The sequence below is a fragment of the Desmodus rotundus genome, chromosome 3 (genome assembly GCF_022682495.2).
Source record: "Desmodus rotundus isolate HL8 chromosome 3, HLdesRot8A.1, whole genome shotgun sequence".
In the NCBI taxonomy this organism is placed as follows: Eukaryota; Metazoa; Chordata; class Mammalia; order Chiroptera; family Phyllostomidae; genus Desmodus; species Desmodus rotundus.
In genome coordinates, this window is record NC_071389.1 from 47,253,952 (window position 1) to 47,272,099 (window position 18,148).

At 37.0% G+C, this 18,148-nt stretch overlaps 1 protein-coding gene across 1 annotated transcript in view; it reads left to right on the plus strand.

Moving 5' to 3' along the window:
- The window catches only part of IL23R (interleukin 23 receptor), a 67,116-nt gene extending 49,730 nt beyond the window's left edge, over positions 1-17,386 (plus strand). Inside the window, exons 8-11 of the mRNA XM_024565590.3 lie at positions 4,373-4,462; positions 7,279-7,384; positions 11,778-11,868; positions 15,289-17,386. Coding sequence (XP_024421358.3) covers positions 4,373-4,462; positions 7,279-7,384; positions 11,778-11,868; positions 15,289-15,930 — 929 coding nt within the window. The 3' untranslated portion in view covers positions 15,931-17,386. The remainder of the gene's footprint in view (positions 1-4,372; positions 4,463-7,278; positions 7,385-11,777; positions 11,869-15,288) is intronic.
- Positions 17,387-18,148: the final 762 nt, after the last annotated feature.

Sequence of the window (18,148 nt, forward strand, 5' to 3'; positions counted from 1 at the left end):
AATAAAGGGGGGGGAAATGGTACAACTGTAATAGCATAATCAATAAAATATATATTTTTAAAAATTACTGACAAAGTAAAGTATATGTAATATATTAATTTTTTAAAAGGCAGGATATAGACCTGCCTGGTGTGGCTCAGTGGACTGAGTGTTTGCCTGTGAACCAGAGGGTCACTGGTTCAACTCCCAGTCAGGGCACATGCCTGGGTTTTGGGCCAGGCCCCACTAGGGGGTGCTCGAGAGGCAACCACACATACACACATACACACACACACAAAAGAAAGAAAAATAGGATTGGAAAAAATCTAATAATTCAAAAAACAAATCTTTGTCTCTTTTAATATGACTCCTCTTTCTTGAATATCTAGAACCTTCTGAAAGAAAAGTCTGGAAGTTCCCTTGTGTCAGCTCTGGTCAAAGCCTTTATGACACATACCTGGTTAGTGTGTCTTTGACAGCAAGACTGGCAAGGGAAAAAGCAAATAAAGGAGCCTTAGAAATGTCCACACATTTTGGCCCAGTAATTCCACTTAGAGAAATCTAGTCTTAGGAAATAAACAGAGATATGGAAAGGAGGTTTATGTAAAATAATAATTACCTAAAAGCTAGTAATAATAGTAAGAATTTGGAATATAATCTAAAAGTCCAATAATAGCAATAGCTAACACTTACTAAGCTTTTAATTTGTGTAAGGCATAGTACTAAGTGATTTATATGAACTATCTCATCAAACCCCATGAGTGAAGTGCTGTTACTACCCAATTTTACAAATGAAGAAACTGAGTCACAGAGAGGTTAAGCAACTTGCCCAGGGCCATGCAACTCCAAGTAGTGGAGCCAGGACTTGAACTGAGTTTTGTCCAAGTCTAAAGCTGGTGTCTGAAACCATCAAGCTGTACTATTTCTCAACAGGGGAATGACTAAACAAGTATAGTCCAAACATGATGAAATATTAAACTGTCATTAGTATGATGTCATTAGTGTGAACAATTTTTAATAAAATGAGGAAATATTCATGATATAATATTTAATGAAAAGGAAGCATTTAGTAAAGAGCATGAGCGCCATTAGGGTATAGATATACACAAAAGGTTGTTAACAAATATAAAAACAGTTGTTTCCAGTTTGTGAATGAATATAAAATTGTATTTTCTTTTCCATACTCTTCTACTTTTCAAGCAGCCTACGAATAATATGTATTTCTTGTATAATCAAGGAAAATAGTTGGTTTTCAGTAGAAAATAACTCTAGGCTGGAAGATGCTAAGAATCAGTGCTAAATGGATTAGCCCAACCATAACCCACTGTGGTAGAGTTCAGAGCCCTACAAGACCAGGCAGCTCCAACACACTGTGGCCAGTGCCTAGAGGGATGGCTAAGTCTCAGCGTGGGAGATGCTGGTGCAGGGCTGACTGAGCTTTGCCATCCTGAGCCACCCTGCTGCAGAAGTCAGGTTATTAATTAATGGGGCCAGTGACCAGCAAAACTATGTGTCAGAACTGGATGGAAATTTTTACTCTGTGATTTCTACCTATGTGACTTTGGGCAAGTCATTTATCCTTTTTACACCTTTGTTTCCTCATTCGTAAAATAGAGACAATAGAATTATCTCCCTGATTAAGTTGTTATGAGGATTAAATGAGAGGAAGTATGTAAAGTCTAGTCCATTACCTGCAACATAATTAGTACTCAATAAATGGTTGCTTAAAAAGAACAAAGCATACTTTGCTCCATGGTGGACGTAAAGGGAAGGGCTGAGGAGATTGATTTGATGTCATCTCTAAGAAACACATGGAATACATTACTGCTAAAACCAAGTTCTTCTGAGCAGATTTGATTAAATTATGCTGGTGTTTGGTGGGCCAAAAAAATGTAATTATGTTATGCTTTTAGTTTTGGCTACATTTTTTGTTTCAAACCACTCTAAATTCTCTATGAACACATTGTCTGCTATAAGACTAACTCTAATATATAATGTCAGTGTGTATAAGGTTTATAAAAGTTTTTTACCAAAGTAGAGATGATTTGGGTTTTCTGAGTATACTCAAGTATGTGCTGTGAGAGTAACAGGCATAATTTAATATTCTGTTCCAGGGATAGAATTCTCATTATGACTATAACATGACAGACATTAAATAAATAATAAATATACCGTGAGATTTTTCTAGAACATTAGACAACACACTGATGATTACAGCGGTTACAGTTTTTCAGTCATAAGTTATGTGTGTACATCATTCTGTGTTTGTGAATGCTTTTACATGTTAAAATACATGAAATTACCATAAGTTACCAATAGCAGGTAGATTATGGGGAGGGCATTAGAAATGGTTCTTTCTCTATTGCTTTTATTTTTCCTGTTAAAATTCCTTTATTATAGTTGCTGCTTCTATAATGAAGAATGTCAAGTGTGGTTTAAGAAGAAATGACTTAACCACTTGGTGGCGGTATGCCATGAAGAATATCGTCTATGTGGTTTCATATCAGTCCCACACTAGGAAATTTTGCTATTGTCCTGATTTCTTCCATAATAATCTTGTTTATAAGTTGTTTTACTTCAGATATCTAATTCTTTGTGAAATCACTCTCTGACAATTGAGCCTCTCTTTTAAATGACTTTAATCTAATTAAATGCATGCACCTGGTTGATTTGAAACTATGATAACAGGAGAGCCTAAAGAAAGATCATGCTTATTCTCTGTTAGGGCTAATAAAGCCCTAGTCAGACAATAAAATTACTTTTACATAATGCAAATTAATAACTAAAGTTTCATTGCTGAATAGCCATCTGTACTTTATACAAAAGAATTACATTAACTTGTATTAAAAGCCAACAGCAACATATAATTCTTAAATTAAAATGCTAATTTTAAAATAATGAAAGTGAAAAAAATAACCCAGCAACATATGCTATAAACCCATGGTTTTGCCAAATTAAAAATTGTGTCACATTTTAATGTTATATTTCTCTTAAAATTTCAAACTAATGTAGATGCAGACTTCTGTGTGGGTTTCCTGAGAATGAACATGAGCTTATAAAATACAATTTAGATGAATAAACCTGGCTGTTGGCCATGGGGCACAACCTTGCACCCTCAGAATAAGATGGAACCAGATACTTGAAACAAAAGCCAGTGAAGCACTGAGAAGCCAAAAGGGATTCCTAATTTGTCACAATCCACAGTGAAACATTTCCCTCTTGCTGTGGAGAAGCCAGAGTAAAAGCATAGGAAAGAACTTTTGGCTTTTCTGATGTTTTCATCTTCTAAAATTCCCTACCCATTGTTCTTACAAAACTACTCTTCATTTGAGCTTGTCCTGATACCCGGATCAGCCTTTTTCAAAAATTTCCAAAGACCCATAGGAACCTTTTTATTGAAACTCTATATTTTTCTCAAAGAGAGTTTTCTGCGCTACATAGCTTGTTATACAAATGTGTGCTATCTCAATGGCAGCTAAGGACACCTCAAGTTGCGATTTCCTCCTGGCCCCAAAGTAATTTTTTTAAAAGAAGAATTTGAACACAGAAATCAGAACGACTGAATAATAGGGCTTGAAGCACTCTTGGGGATCCAGGGCTTAGAACAATTTTCAGGAATGTCTTTTATCAGCTGGGAGAATCGTGCCCTTGAAGTCACCCCTGGCAGCTTTTAATTATCAGGAGGGAAGAGATGGTAAGGAAGCTCCAGGACTCTTTTGAGTTCAGACAGAAAGCAAGTTGGCAGCCAAGGCTGCTCACCCCTTCCTGGTCGGAAGCTTTCATTAGCATGTCCTGACAACCTTATGACTAGACCAGGCTGGCCAGCATCCTTGTCAGCAGGAAAGGAGCAGGCAGAAGTCATTAGGCATTCTACCCGTGTTACAACCTTAGTGTGTCTACTAATCAAAATTGCGCTTCTTATGTGGTGTCAAGATGCTGTTCACTAACAGCATCTCAAAGACTGTGCAAAGGCAAGTGACACATGATGGAGGCTCCTAAGGAAACCTAAACTGTATTGTATCATTTATTGGAAGGAATCAAGTAGAGACCAGTTATTGTGCATTTTGTTTGGATCAGTGAATGAAATAAAGCTCCTTGGTATTTGTTGCCTAGAAGACTCATGAAATTAGTGGGCACACCTCGAAGTTTCATAACCCTAAGTAGTTTTTATTGGTTTTTTTTCCCAGTATGTTCTCCTTTGGGGTTTACCCAATTACATAAAAGGAAGAAAACACGCATAATAGAAGGCCTTTGCTTTTATTCCATCTTTCAAGCCTATTAAAGTTACTGGTTTACTTTAGTCCTCTCTAAATAAGTAAAGAAACTCTCTTAGGAAATTGGGTAACCTGAGTGCAAAATATAAGAAGCTGAAGCTATTTTCTTCTTGTTTAAGTTCCCATGGTCACGCTGAAATCGTTCCAACATGATATTCGGAATTCTCGGCTTCTAATTGCTTCCATCTTTAAAGGACAACTTACTTCTGGTAAGAAAATACAACTTTTTCTAGCAGATTTTCTAGTAGTCTTTACTAATCATTTATTTGAATTCTCCATACTGGAAAAATCATGTGTCGGGTATAAATTTCTTTTTTTTTTTAATTTATTTTTTATTGTTATTCAATTACAGTTGTATGCCTTTTCTCCCCTTACCTCCCCCCCACCCCATCTGAACCCACCTCCCGGGTATAAATTTCTTGATAAGAAGATTTGCCATATGCTTTCTATAGGAAAATAATCAACAAAGATCTGCTTAAAATTGGATTTAAGGAATGGTGTAGGTGGATTTTGCCAGCTTTTGCTCTGGGTTGGATACATTTTCATTTCAGTTAGTGCTGGGACTCAAGACCCCAAAACTTCTTTCTAAAAAATTTCTATTATTTCAGTGTCTACCATATACCAGCAGTTTTATATATATCATCTTTTTCTTTTTTAAAAAATTGTTTATTGATTTAGAGAGAGAGATCAATTTCTTGTTCCACTTATTCATGCATTTATTGGTTGATTCTGGTATGTGCTCTGACCGGGGATCAAACCCACAACCTTGGTGTATCAGGACAATGCTCTAACCAACTAAGCTACCAGCCAGGGTGATATACATCAACTTTTTTCTATCTTCAAAACAACCTGGTGAGAAAAGTGTTATGTGTCTATTTTATAGACAGGAAACCTGAAGCTCAGAGGGGTTGAGGAACTTGTCCAAGTTCACACTAAGTGACAGACTAAAATTCAAATCCTGTTTTTCAAATTCTGAAGTCTCTGTACTTTCTCTTATGTAATTAAGATCCTATTTTACTTGTTAGTATGACTCGAAATCTTCCATTGATGAGTATGCTTAAATATTTTAGGCATAAAAGGATATTAGATCAGGTTGTGTAATGGCAAATACAACTCTAAACAGAAATTTCAAATTGAAAAACTTTACACATGACTATTTCACTATTGACCACTTATATAGACCACTTACCTCCTTGCATAGAAATCTGGTAGGAATAGTATAAGAAATTTTGCAGGTTATATGGTCATTCTTTGGACTTTTGCTTATTTATTTAACAAATATTCATTAAGCAACTACTATGTGCTAGGCACTGTTTCAGGTGCTTGGGAATCTGCAGTAAGAAAAATGAACAAAGCCCCTCTATTCATGGGGCTAATAAATAGGGGGGATGTGAGAAACCCATGAACAAAACAAGAATAAGGTCAAGTAGTGGTAAATGTCATAAAGAAAGGTATGAGCACTCTGAATCTGTACATGTGAATCAATTATAAGCCAAGTGCTTAGGTTTAGTACAGATCCCTAATTACAGTTGCCTATACAGGCCTGCACCTTGATATTTCTGTGGGAATTGTGGAGGCTAGGAACTCAAGGCGGCTCTGTTAGATAGGTGTTATTATCTCTATTTCACAGAAGAGGAAACTTGAGCTTCAGCAAGTTTATAATTATGCCCTGAAGTTACAGAGCTGGCAAGTGGCAGAGTCCATTTCAAACCCAGGTCTCTCAGGTCATTCTGCTCTATCCTTGGTCCCCTTTGCCCGGTGCTATGCTAACAGGGGGATTCTCTGTCCTCTTCCATGCACTAGTGCCCACGTGTATGTGACAGCCAGTACCTTCCATTAGTTGCAGGAGATCTTCAGTAATTAGTCCTAGGAAAACACTAATTTCATATCCCACTGGGACTTTGGAGTAATATAAGACCCTGACCACAAACTGGCTTTTGGAGAGGGACTGGACAGCCTGGAGACCCCAAACGTATTGCAGGTGCAGCTGAGAAATAACTAGGGAAGGGCTAATACAGTGTCTGCCACATGACAAGTAGTATATGATAAACCTTTGCCAAAGGGAGGAAGAAATGCAATAGAATGGATGTTAATACCCAGCACAGCTCAGAACAAACTCCAGTGTGATAAATTATTTCTCAATTACAGTCTATATTTGAAAATAGAAAACAGGGTTTTACATATATACTAAGAAGAAAATGTGTTGATCCTGGAGGTAACACATGTTGAATATATTATATTCATTATTTAACAATTTCAGGGGATTAATTCAACTTCAAAATGTAAGCAAAGATGGTTAGCATTGTTTTTTTAAGACAGTGTTCTATTTATTGTTTTTTATATTATTTTTATTGTATTTTTCCATTACCATTTATCTGCCCTATATCCTCTTCCATGTCCCCCCACCCCCTTCCCTCTGCAATGCATTGTTTTCCAAATAAAATGTGAGTGCAAGATATGTAACAATAAAAAAAATTTACAACATATAACATATATTGTTCTAAGTAGAGTGAATCTCCTTTCTCAGTGGAAAAAATTCATGAACAATAAATTTTGAAGAATGGTGATAAGTTGTATATACCTTCTGTCTCACACCAAAGATTAAAAAAAACAACAGCAACTAAAAAAAACCTCAGTCATGATTGTGGCCTCCTCTGTTACAAGCAATTAGGAATTCACACTTGTGTTAGAAAAACCAAATGAGGTTCATCACTAAACCTTTTTATATAAAATATGCATGTACAAGCTCAGAAAAATGTCTAATGCTAACCACATTTGCTAGAGATGCACTTCTAGAAACCCACTGACATCAGATGCATGCAACCTGCAGCCTGACTTTCTCAAACAAAAAGTGTTGTCATACAGTTTGGAAGGGCAGTCACTTCACAGCTTGTTAATTTTGTTTCCCTCTTTCTCTTTTGCTTTGAGATCAATGATCTTTGCTTTGAGCAGAGTAGAGAGAGCAATGATTTTGACATCACTTGGACACTAAAGCTTAGCTAAAATTGTTTTTCTTTCTTCTCAGACAACAGGCAACAGAACATTGGACTTTTATCGGGCATGGTCTCCTTTGCTGTTGTGTTGTCAATTCTTTCTTTGATTGTGATATTTAACAAATCTCTCCGAACTAGGTAGGTTTTTGCAGAATTTCTGCTTTCTGATTTTGACCATATATTTGTACCACCAAAATGTAGTCAATTAAGTTATTTACAAAAAATATTCATCAACATTTTTATTCAAAGGAAAAACCCCTACTTATGCCAAACTGTTTACAAATGTCATTTATTTAACCCTCACAATGGCCCTGCCAGAAAAGCTCTATGGTCTAATTTACACAAAGGTTACAGAGGTTAAGTGTCAGCCAAAGGTCACTAAGCACTAACCAGGAGTCCACACCCGATTGAACTCACAGCCCACGCACTCTTTCCCTGCACAGTTTTGTCACTGTGCCCTCGAGTTTATCTCCAGTGCCTGGATTCTTTAGAGTGGTTTAGTCATAACCGGCCTTGAATTCTACCCAAATAAACCCCCTGAATCAGTGTGAAGAGAAGTGGGACACCATCTGAATTCATCACTTTGATATCAATTGTGCCAGTGTTTTACTATGCAGCCCCAAGGCCTGTTCTTCTTGGTCTTCTTCAATCATTTTTCCCCAATATGGAAATAGTAAAGATCTATGCCTAGTTATTTAGAAAATGAGACTTTGAGAAAAATAAAGCCTTCAATTTCCTAAAATTTACTAAATGCAGTGAATACATAGTTCTTTCATTTTTTTAAGTATATTTTATTGATTGTGCTATTACAGTTATCCCATTTTTTTCTCTTTCTCTTCCTCTGCCCTGCAATGCCCCTCCCCCCTCCTTAGTTTATGTCCATGGGTCGTATACATAAGTTCTTTGGCTTCTCCATTTCCTGTACTATTCTTAATCTCCCCCTGTCTATTTTGTGCCTACCAATTATGCTTGTTATTCCCTGTACTTTTTTCCCCATTTTCTCCCCACCACCTCCCCACTGATAACCCTCCATGTGATCTCCATTTCTGTGATTCTGTTCCTGTTCTAGTTGTTATGTTTTTGTTTTTGTTTTTAGGTTCAGTTTTTGATAGTTGTGAGTTTAATTTCATTTTACTGTTCATAGTTTTGATTTTCTTTTTCTTAAATAAGTCCTTTTAACATTTCATATAATAAGGGTTTAGTGATGATGAACTCCTTTAACTTGACCTTGTCTGGGAAGCACTTTATCTGCCCTTCCATTCTAAATGATAGCTTTGTTGGATAGAGTTATCTTGGATGTAGGCCCTTGTCTTTCATGACTTGGAATACTTCTTGCCAGCCCCTTCTTGCCTGCAAGGTTTCTATTGAGAAATCAGCTGATAGTCTTATTAGCTGGGAACTCCTTTGTAGGTAACTGTCTTCTTGTCTCTTGCTGCTGGTAAGATTCTCTCCTTCTCTTTAATCTTGGCTAATGTAATTATGATGTGCCTTCGTGTGTTCCTCCTTGGATCTAATGTCTTTGGTACTCTCTGAACTTCCTGGACTTCCTGAAAGTCTATTTCCTTTACCAGGTTGGAGAAGTTCTCTTTCATTATTTTTTCAAATAAGTTTTCAGTTTCTTGCTCTTCCTCTTTTCCTTCTGGCATCCCTATGATTCAGAAGTTGGAACGTTTAAAGTTGTCCTGGAGGTTCCTAAGCCTCTCCTTGTTTTTTTGAATTTTTGCTTCCTCAGTCTGTTCCTGCTGAATGTTTATTTCTTCCTTCTGTTCCAAATTGATTTGAGTCCTGGTTTCCTTCCCTTCACTGTTGGTTCCCTGTATATTTTTCTCTATTTCACTTTACTTCTTCCTCTTTTTTGCATCCATACTCAAAATTTCCGTGGGCATCCTGATTACCAGTGTTTTGAACTCTGCATCTGATAGGTTGGATATCTCCTTGTCACTCAGTTCATTTTCTAGAGCTTTGATCTGTTCTTTCATTTAGGTCATATTTCTTTGTCTCAGCGCACCTGTTACGTTGAAAGGCAGAGCCTTAGGTATTCACCAAGGTGGAGCAGCCCACTTTGCTATGTTGTGTCACTGTATGTGGCAGAGGGGTCAGAGAGGGCACAATGACACTTGCTTGGCTCTCGCCCAGCTTTCAGTCACTTCCCTTACTTCCCACAAGCAGATTGTGCCCTTTCAGGTGCTGATTCCTGGGTGGGTGGGCTTGTGTACCTTCTAGGATCCTGTGGGCCCCTCCAATGAACTCTCCTGTGAGGCTGGGAGTTTCTCCCACTGCCACAGCGCCTACAGGTTTTTTACAGCCAGACGTTTTGAGGCTTTAGTTTCCCACACTGGAACCCTGGGTTCTATAATCTGTCTCACTCCCCAGTTGTTCCTCCTGGCTTATCCACACATGAATGTGGGATATCCCAGTCTGCCAGCCACCACCTCACCCATCCAGGTCTGCCAGCCGCTGCCTTGTCAGGCTTCCCATTTCCGCCCCTCCTACCAGTCTGGATGAATGTTTCTTCTTTAACTCCTTGTTTATCAGACTTCCATACAGTTCTATTTTCTGGCAGTTCTGGTTGTTTTTGTTTTTAAAGTGGTTGTTATCCTTCTTTTGGCTGTGTGAGGAAGCAAAACGTATCTACCTATGCCTCCATCTTGGCCAGAAGCCCAGAATACATATTTCTAATGCACTATTTCATGTGGCAACCTCCTGTTCCATCCAATGACTTTCAAATTTTAATACATATGAATGTTCTTTGCCTAATTGGCACTGAGAAGGAGTTTCTCTTTCTTGCCATCACTTGCTTCATGAGATAATCTTTGTTTCTTTCACATTTATAATCAAAATGCAGTAGAAAGATTTAGAATGAGCTAAACAAACTAGTGACTTTTAAAATTTATGTAGACTTTTTCCTCAGAACTTAAGTATATAAATTACACACTAATAAACATATCCCTGGCACCCTTGATAGATGGGCAAATGAATATGGAACTTTATTTTAGGCTGTTTTAAAATATATTTGATTATAAAGCTCTTCCAAATACTTTAGTGTTCCAACTTACACATGTAAAAATATTAATATTTGTGTTATTACACAAAGAAGTCTAAGTTAGTGTGAAATTTTAAGTAACCTTAAATTTGTTACTAAGAATAATTTAAGATTAACTTCCTATTGATAATGACAAATAAGAAAATAGGATAATTCTTTGCTAATTTAATTATTTAAATAAGTATTCTTTTAAAAAATATAAAAGAACAAGAGACGATTCCAGTATAAGTATCATATATATGAAGATACTATTATTTACAATAACCATACATTATTTATATAAGCCTTATTTCATATATAGGACTGGAAAACAGAGGGAAAAACATTTTAAATAATGAAACCAAAAGAAAAAAATATATAAAGTAAATGTATATATATTCTCACTGTGGCAGCTGTATAAAAACTTTTCCACAATGGCATGAACCTACTAATTTGGTCTAATTTTAGGTATAGAAAGAAAGTGTTAATTAGTAATCTCTAATTTACAAAAAGATCTGAATCATAAAACATTGCATAAATACATGTAAGGAAATTATATTTACACTACAGTTCAAGGTAAAATTGGGCTAGCAAAGTACATTCAGCCATTTTGGTTGTTACTTAGTAAAAGTCCACAGAGAAACTGCTTAAACAGATAAACAAGTCTGATCTGCTGTTCACAGATGCACTGTTTACTTGGAAAAGTGTACCAGAGATCAGTTTGGTCTCTTCTAAGTTCCTGGTATAACCTCTTTGCTCAAATCAATATTTACTATAAATGCAGAAAGTGCTTTCAACACAATGACAGTGCCAAAGGGTAGCTTGGGGGAAGAAGTGGGTCATACACAGTTTCCCCATCTTCTTTCCATCACCCTTCTTCAGTGATCCTGAATAAACACACAGCCTAAATAAAACATGGTATTCTCACTGTGCCACAAAACTGGAAGAAAACTTCCCCCATCCCACATTCCATCCACATAAAAAATGTTTGGAGCCACCACTATCATCTTAACCCTATTCGGAGTCATAACAAATTCAGCATTAGAGAAGCTGGAATTATACAATTTTATTATATAACATTTTCTCCTTTAATATTTTTCTGTGGTAAGGTCACCTTGGAAAGTTGTACAAAATATCCCTTAAGTTTTCCAAACTTTTCCATACTGAGGTCTCCTGCTCATCATGCTTTGCCATATCTAACATATGTATAGTTTTTCACTTTCAGCATAGTTCTCTCACTTATCCTGAATCTAATATGCATGTTTGAAATGTTCTGGCTCAGTAGACAGAAGCAGAGCAATAGAGAGAAGAGAAAAATCTGACAGATATTAATCAACTTCCCACTTAACTATTTGAAGTAAGAGATGGAAATCTTAGCTCCTGCTTCAGAAAGTTTCATTTTTATTATGCATTCCATTTTATATAGTTGATTTCCTAATCACTCATATGATTGCCTGCACCAATCCTAAAGTAAAATGCTTCTTTGAATGTGCTATTGTTGTTTTTCAGAATTAAAAGAAAAATCTTATTTCTCATACCAAAATGGCTTCATGAAGACATTCCTAATATGGAAAACAGTAATGTTGTGAAAATGCTACAGGTAACCAAACACTGTCAAATAAAAGATAAATGGCAGCTATGACCAAGAGTACAGTTTATTATCATAGAATTTCCACTCCAATAAATAAATGTGTGTGCACATTAGCATAACTATATAAAATAAGTAGAAACAAAATTATACATATTTCAAATTGTACTTAACAGATGAGAGAAAAGAGTTAGGGAAAGAAGAGATAAGAGATAAAAGGAACAATCCTATTCAAAAGAGGAAAATGAGGTGGAAGATTGTGGGCTAGGTGCCAAAGTCACTTGGTGGCTATGTGATTGGTAGATGTCTTCAAGGGACCAAAGAGGGCAGGAAAGCTCAATTGATTAAGCCTGAAAAACACAAAGGGGTTTCTGTTTTACGTGAGATTGGAGAAGCAGGTGGAGCCCAAGGAGGATACACCACTTCACTCCTGAGACCCAGTAGAATTCGAGAAAATAAATGTGAGAGTACTGTGGAGATGATGTCACCAAGGGTGGGCCAGGTTTCCACTTCAGCAAAGAAAAGAAGGGTGAGCCAGGAAGACCCTGAGAATATATGGGACTTTGCTGGTTAAGGAGGAACTGCTGATGATTATGAAAGAGGGGAAGGAATCTGCCATGGGTGCTCCTCCTATTTTCCAGCACTCTGGCCTGATTATCAACAGGCTCAAAATGCAGTTGATGTCACAAACATATCACCCAAGCATTGCAATGCAGTGATGTAAGTGCAGTGACAGAAATGAGACCAAACATGACAGGAATGTAGAGGAAACATTGAAAGATGAATAGGAGTTGCTCAGAAGAAACAGAGAACATTCCAAACAGGGAGGACAACATGAGCAAAAGCAAAGAGGTGAGAAGATCATGTTGGGTATTGCTTTATTGAAAAGCTTTACATGATGAGTGGCTGGAAAAATATTGGAATCATGAGTGGGATGAGATCACAAAAGGTCTTATTGCTATGGAACTTCATTCTGTTAACCAATACTTCTCAAACTTAAGGAAAATCTGTATTTTTTGTCTAGGACCCCTATTTGGAGCTTTGTCAAGCCCTTTAATCATCTTCCCCAACTCCAAAGAAATCTCTAGGCATAATATTGTTGCATATTATAATCCTCATGCCCAGGCCCATTCCAGGATCTTGGGGACACGGTGGGCCTGGAAAGACCCAGACAGCAGCATTTTCCAAGGCTTCCCAAGTGATTCCACACAAAGACAACATTGAGAACACTGAGAAGTAGTTGAAGACTACTGCTAAAGACACTTAGAAGGCAGTGAGGGGTTTTTGATTGGAATAGACATGGTCCTAGGAAAGAGGCAGATTTAGGAGGTCAGAGAAATTAGCATGGTGAGGTGTGGATGAAATGTCGAGAAACAAGGATTCACAGTGCTGAGTAATTTGTAGAGGGTCTACAACATAAGGAGTGAAATGAATCCATGGAATGTGACAAGGAGCAAGTCATTGGTGGTCCTGGTCCAGAGGCTCAGTTGAGAAGTGAATGGAGACCTTCTACAAAACTCATTGATTTTGATGCCTTTTAGTGCTTCTGACATTTTTTTTGTTTTACCTCTTCCATGTTGGCAAAACGTTTCCCCTAGAGCATTTTTTTTTCATCTAGGAAAGCAAAAAAAAAACCTCACAAAAACCCAAAAGTCACTAGGGGCGAGATTGGGTGAATAGGGAGGGTGGGGAATAGGGGTCATACTGGTTTTGGTCAAAAACTGCTGAACACTCAGTACAGTGTGGGCAGGTGAGCTTATAAATCACCCATCATGAAATGGGCAAACTCATTGAAAGAACCTTCAAAAAAATTCAGCGGAGCCAAATACAGCTTCTCACAATGCCAGCTGGTACAGTGATACAGATGGGTTCCTAAAACATTCACCTAAGGGGGAAGCCTGTACTACAAGGGGCCTGCCCTTCAGAAGATAATTCCATTTTTGGGGTCCTCCCTCATATTATGTACATAATTGTATGTGCCAAACTTTTACATGACTGGCAGTGCAGTAGGTTTGTTTACACCAGCATCACCACAAACGGTAATGGTTTGCACTATGGCGTTTTGATGGCTATGGTGTCACTAGGTGATAGGAACTTTTCAGTTCCATTATAATCTGATGGTACTACTACCACATATGTGTTCCCTCATTGACTGAAATGTTACATGGTACATGACTATATAGGGTTAGGTACTACCTTGGTTTCAGGCATCCACTGGGGGAGGGGGTTGGAACTTATTCCCTGTAGAGAAGAGGGGGCTACTATACACGTCTGTCCATCCCAATCCAAACCTTCTAAGTTCTGTAGGGAGGCTGAGACTGAGGAAAATTTGAACAACAGTTCTTGCTGCTTTATTCAAGGTCTTCCTTTTTGCCAAATTTCCTTCCCATTCCGGGGTCTTGAAATTAGAAGTGAATCTTAGGGCTTCCTTCAGATGAAGTTTTGTTCTAGTTAGCTCAAGCTGCTATTACAGAATACCATGGACTGAGTGGTTTAAACAGCAAATATTTATATTTCACATGCCTGGAGGCTGGGAAGTCCAAGATCAAGATGCTGGATGATTTAGTTCCTAGTGAGAGCTCTCTTGCAAGCAGCTTCCTTCTTGCTGTATCCTCACATGGCAGAGGGAAGGATCATGTTTTGCCTGTCCAGGAACTAAGCCCATTCTTGAGGGTTCCACTCAAAGATGACTTACTCTCCAAACACCCCACTTCCAAATACTGTTACATTGGGGGTTAGGACTCGACATACAAATTTTGAAGAGATACAAACATTCAGTCCATAGCAGGCAGCTGTAATTTTATAATTGTGTTGGGTGGGAGTCAGCAATCAGCTGGAAAGCCTTGAGACCTTTTCTTACCCAGAATAATCATCAGGCTTTTATACAAATAAAAATCTTCTTCTTCCAACCTCCTGACCATCGCAAACATGTCTGAACTGTGAGCAGCTGCACACCTTTAGAACCTCAACTCAAGGTACTTCTTACAACCTTAGTCTCAAATGGAAGCAAAATAGGATTCTCCCCCTCCCCTTTTCTTTTTCATTTAAGCAACCACATATTTTCTTGTAGTAAGTCTCCATAATATCAACAAGTATTCCAACATATTTCAAAATCCAAATTTTAAAAGGCCCTGAAATAATATGCAAGTTAATATGTAAAATGCTTCTTTAAAATTTTTAATCCAAGACATGTGCTTGAAACATACATTATTTGTATTATTTTGTTCCTTCAGTCTCCTCATGGGAGAATTTAATAATGATTTGAACTTGAGCAGGAAAACAAAGGAGGAAATCATATGAGAAGATAAACAATATGAGGAAAAGAAGACAGAAAGGAAAGTTGAGGGAAATTAGAATTCCAGTCCTTATTCAGTTGTGCAGCTGACACATTTAATGTTTTTTGTAAAATAAAACAATACTTTTTTTCCCCAGGAAAAGAGTGAATTTATGAATAATAATTCCAGAGAAGAAGTCCTATATGTTGATCCAGTGATTACAGAGATAGAAATCTTTCTCCCAGAAGGACACAAGCCTACGGACTACAAGAAGGAAAAGAAGACAGGATTCCTGGAGATGAGAGACTTCCTGCAAACGTCACTGCTCTCCAATACTACAGTTGTGTATATTCCTGATCTCAACACTGGGTACAAACCTCAGACTTCAAATTTTCTCACTGAGGAAAACCATCCCAGCAATAATGATGAAACAGCTTCCTCAACTCCCAAACCAACAACAGTTGATTCCTTAGACCTAGGTGAAAATGCTCGGTTTAAAAAATATCCTAATTTTGCTCTTTCTGTCTCAGGTATGAATTCGCTAAATAATACACTATTTCTTGAAAAATTAAGCCTCATTTTAAATCAAGGAGAATGCAGTGCTTCTGACATGCAAAACTCAATAGAGGGGGAAAATACCATGCTTTTGGAAAATGCTTCACCCAATGAAACTGCTCCAGAACAGACACTGCTGCCTGATGAATTCGTCTCCTGCTTGGGGATCATGAATGAGGAGTTACCATCTATTAATTCTTATTTTCCACAAAATATTTTGGAAAGCCACTTCAATAGGATTTAATTCTTGGAAAAGTGTAGTAGTCAAAATTAATGTGAGAAAGCTGCCTTGCAATCTGAAGCTGAATCTTCCCCTTGACCTACATTTAATTCTGCCCTATTTTTTAAAATTAGAGAATTAAGATCCAAAGGTAGAACATACTTCATGGCCACAAGAGCAGCAGGAATATTAGGGATACCTCCTGCATTTAGAAAAAAGTAGCTATATTCTTTTCATTTTCCCTCATTACAAGGCACAGATCTCTCTGTTGTATGAAGGATAAATAATATAAAATACATGATAGTGAAGTCAATGCTGAAAATGGTTATTTAAAAACAAGACATTAATATTAGCTTGCAAGGGGAGAATTGTTTTAATTTTCGTTATATTGCTAAAATTCTCTTAAGTAGTTAAAAAACAATAGTCCCCAACAACAAAATAAGGACAGAAACAGAGGAACAATTAGCATGTTTGCTGTATAATTTTTTCTACTATTTTCTATTCAGTTATTAGGGATTTGATCTTTCCTTATGATTATGGACTAAGAAAGTTACAAAACAACGATGTGGAAATTATGAAATCGCTACCTTCATTCAAGTTAAGAGTGATGGCATTGTTCTCCTGTGGCATATATGGTATATTAATTACACTGTGGTAGAATTAATGAGGTAGCAGATGCAGGATCAGCAAGGCATAATTTTTCTTAATTAACTATGTACTAGATATATGTCAGAAAATTACTGTTAAAATGGATCTATGTCCAAATCTGAGATAGTGACACTCGCCACACCTTCCATTGCTCCACATGCCATGTCTCCAACAGGCATCACTAAGTGATCACCACAGGCCTCTCTGCTGGGCCTGAAGGTGGCCTCAGAATCAATCATCTTGACACAGCATTTGTGATGGCCACAATTAATAATGGCTGAGACCAGAGAGGAACTCTACCTGCCAACCAGGTCAATACTGAAAAATATGAAATACATATTAAGCTGAGAAATTCTGATTAATTTTTCTGATTAATACTTTTAATCAAGGGGAACAATTTTTTAACAATCAGAACAATTTGAAATAGGGTAGCTTACCCACTGAATTTCTTTTTCTTCTATAGTTGTCAATAATAACATATTCAGATTAAATAATTTAATTTTATTATAACAAATCAAGCAGTTAATTTAAAAAAGGACCAGTTGCCTACCATGTGTTTAGCACATGAGCAAGCCACTTTACTTTGGTTTTGGCTTTTTTTAATAAAAAAGGGAACATTTAATAAAAATAAAATAAATAAAAGCTAGCCCTGGCTGGTGTGTGTCATTTGGTGGAAGCGTCGTCCTGTAAACCAAAGGCCACAGATTTGATTCCTGGCTGGGGCACATGCATAAATTGCAGGTTCATCCCTGGTCAGGGTGCATACAAGAACAGTCCCCAGTTGGGGCCTGTATGAGAGGCAAGCATTCAATGTTTCTCTCTCATGTCAATGTTTCTGTCCTTCTGTTCCCTTCTCTCTCAAGCCAATAAGGATGTTCTTGGGTGAGGATTAAAAAAAAAAAAGCAAGAAAAGCAGTTTTGTTGTCATTAAGTGTCCACATGAGGAAGATGACCATACATCCTGGTTTTCGTATTTTTTTCTGATTTTCCTAGTGTTAAGTATGATCAGTGTACCCTTTCACTCTCAGAAGCATCTCATTTGGATGATAAGTCATATGGTCACTCTATCTGTGAAGACTGTTTAATGCTCAGCATGTAAGAAGTTTAGTACAAGTCATCTCTTTTATTTGCATTGACAATCCTCTTTATTTTACTTTATATTATTTACTAAAGATATTTTGTTCTAAAAATGGAAAGTTGCTATTCAAAATGTAGAATACATAACCCTGCTGTGAAATTCTATTTTATTTTTCCTAAATTATGTATGTATTAGTTGTACTTTACATATTCTGAAAGTATATTTTAATCACTAATGAAATGCAATATTAAATATCTTGATTTCTAAATGATCATATGCCTTTGCTTTCTTCTCCAAATGTATAATGAAGCAAAAAGGCAGGTAGTATTTGAGATAGAAATAAAAAAAGACTGAGATGAATCTTTGATATTTACCAACATGATGACATCTGTTAACATGAGGAGAATATATTCTTAGTGTATTTCAACATAATTGCAATCTGCCACACATCTTAAAAGCTTTTGTCAAGCTTAAACAATTGCAGCATTAGCCCTGGCCGGGTGGCTCAGTTGGTTG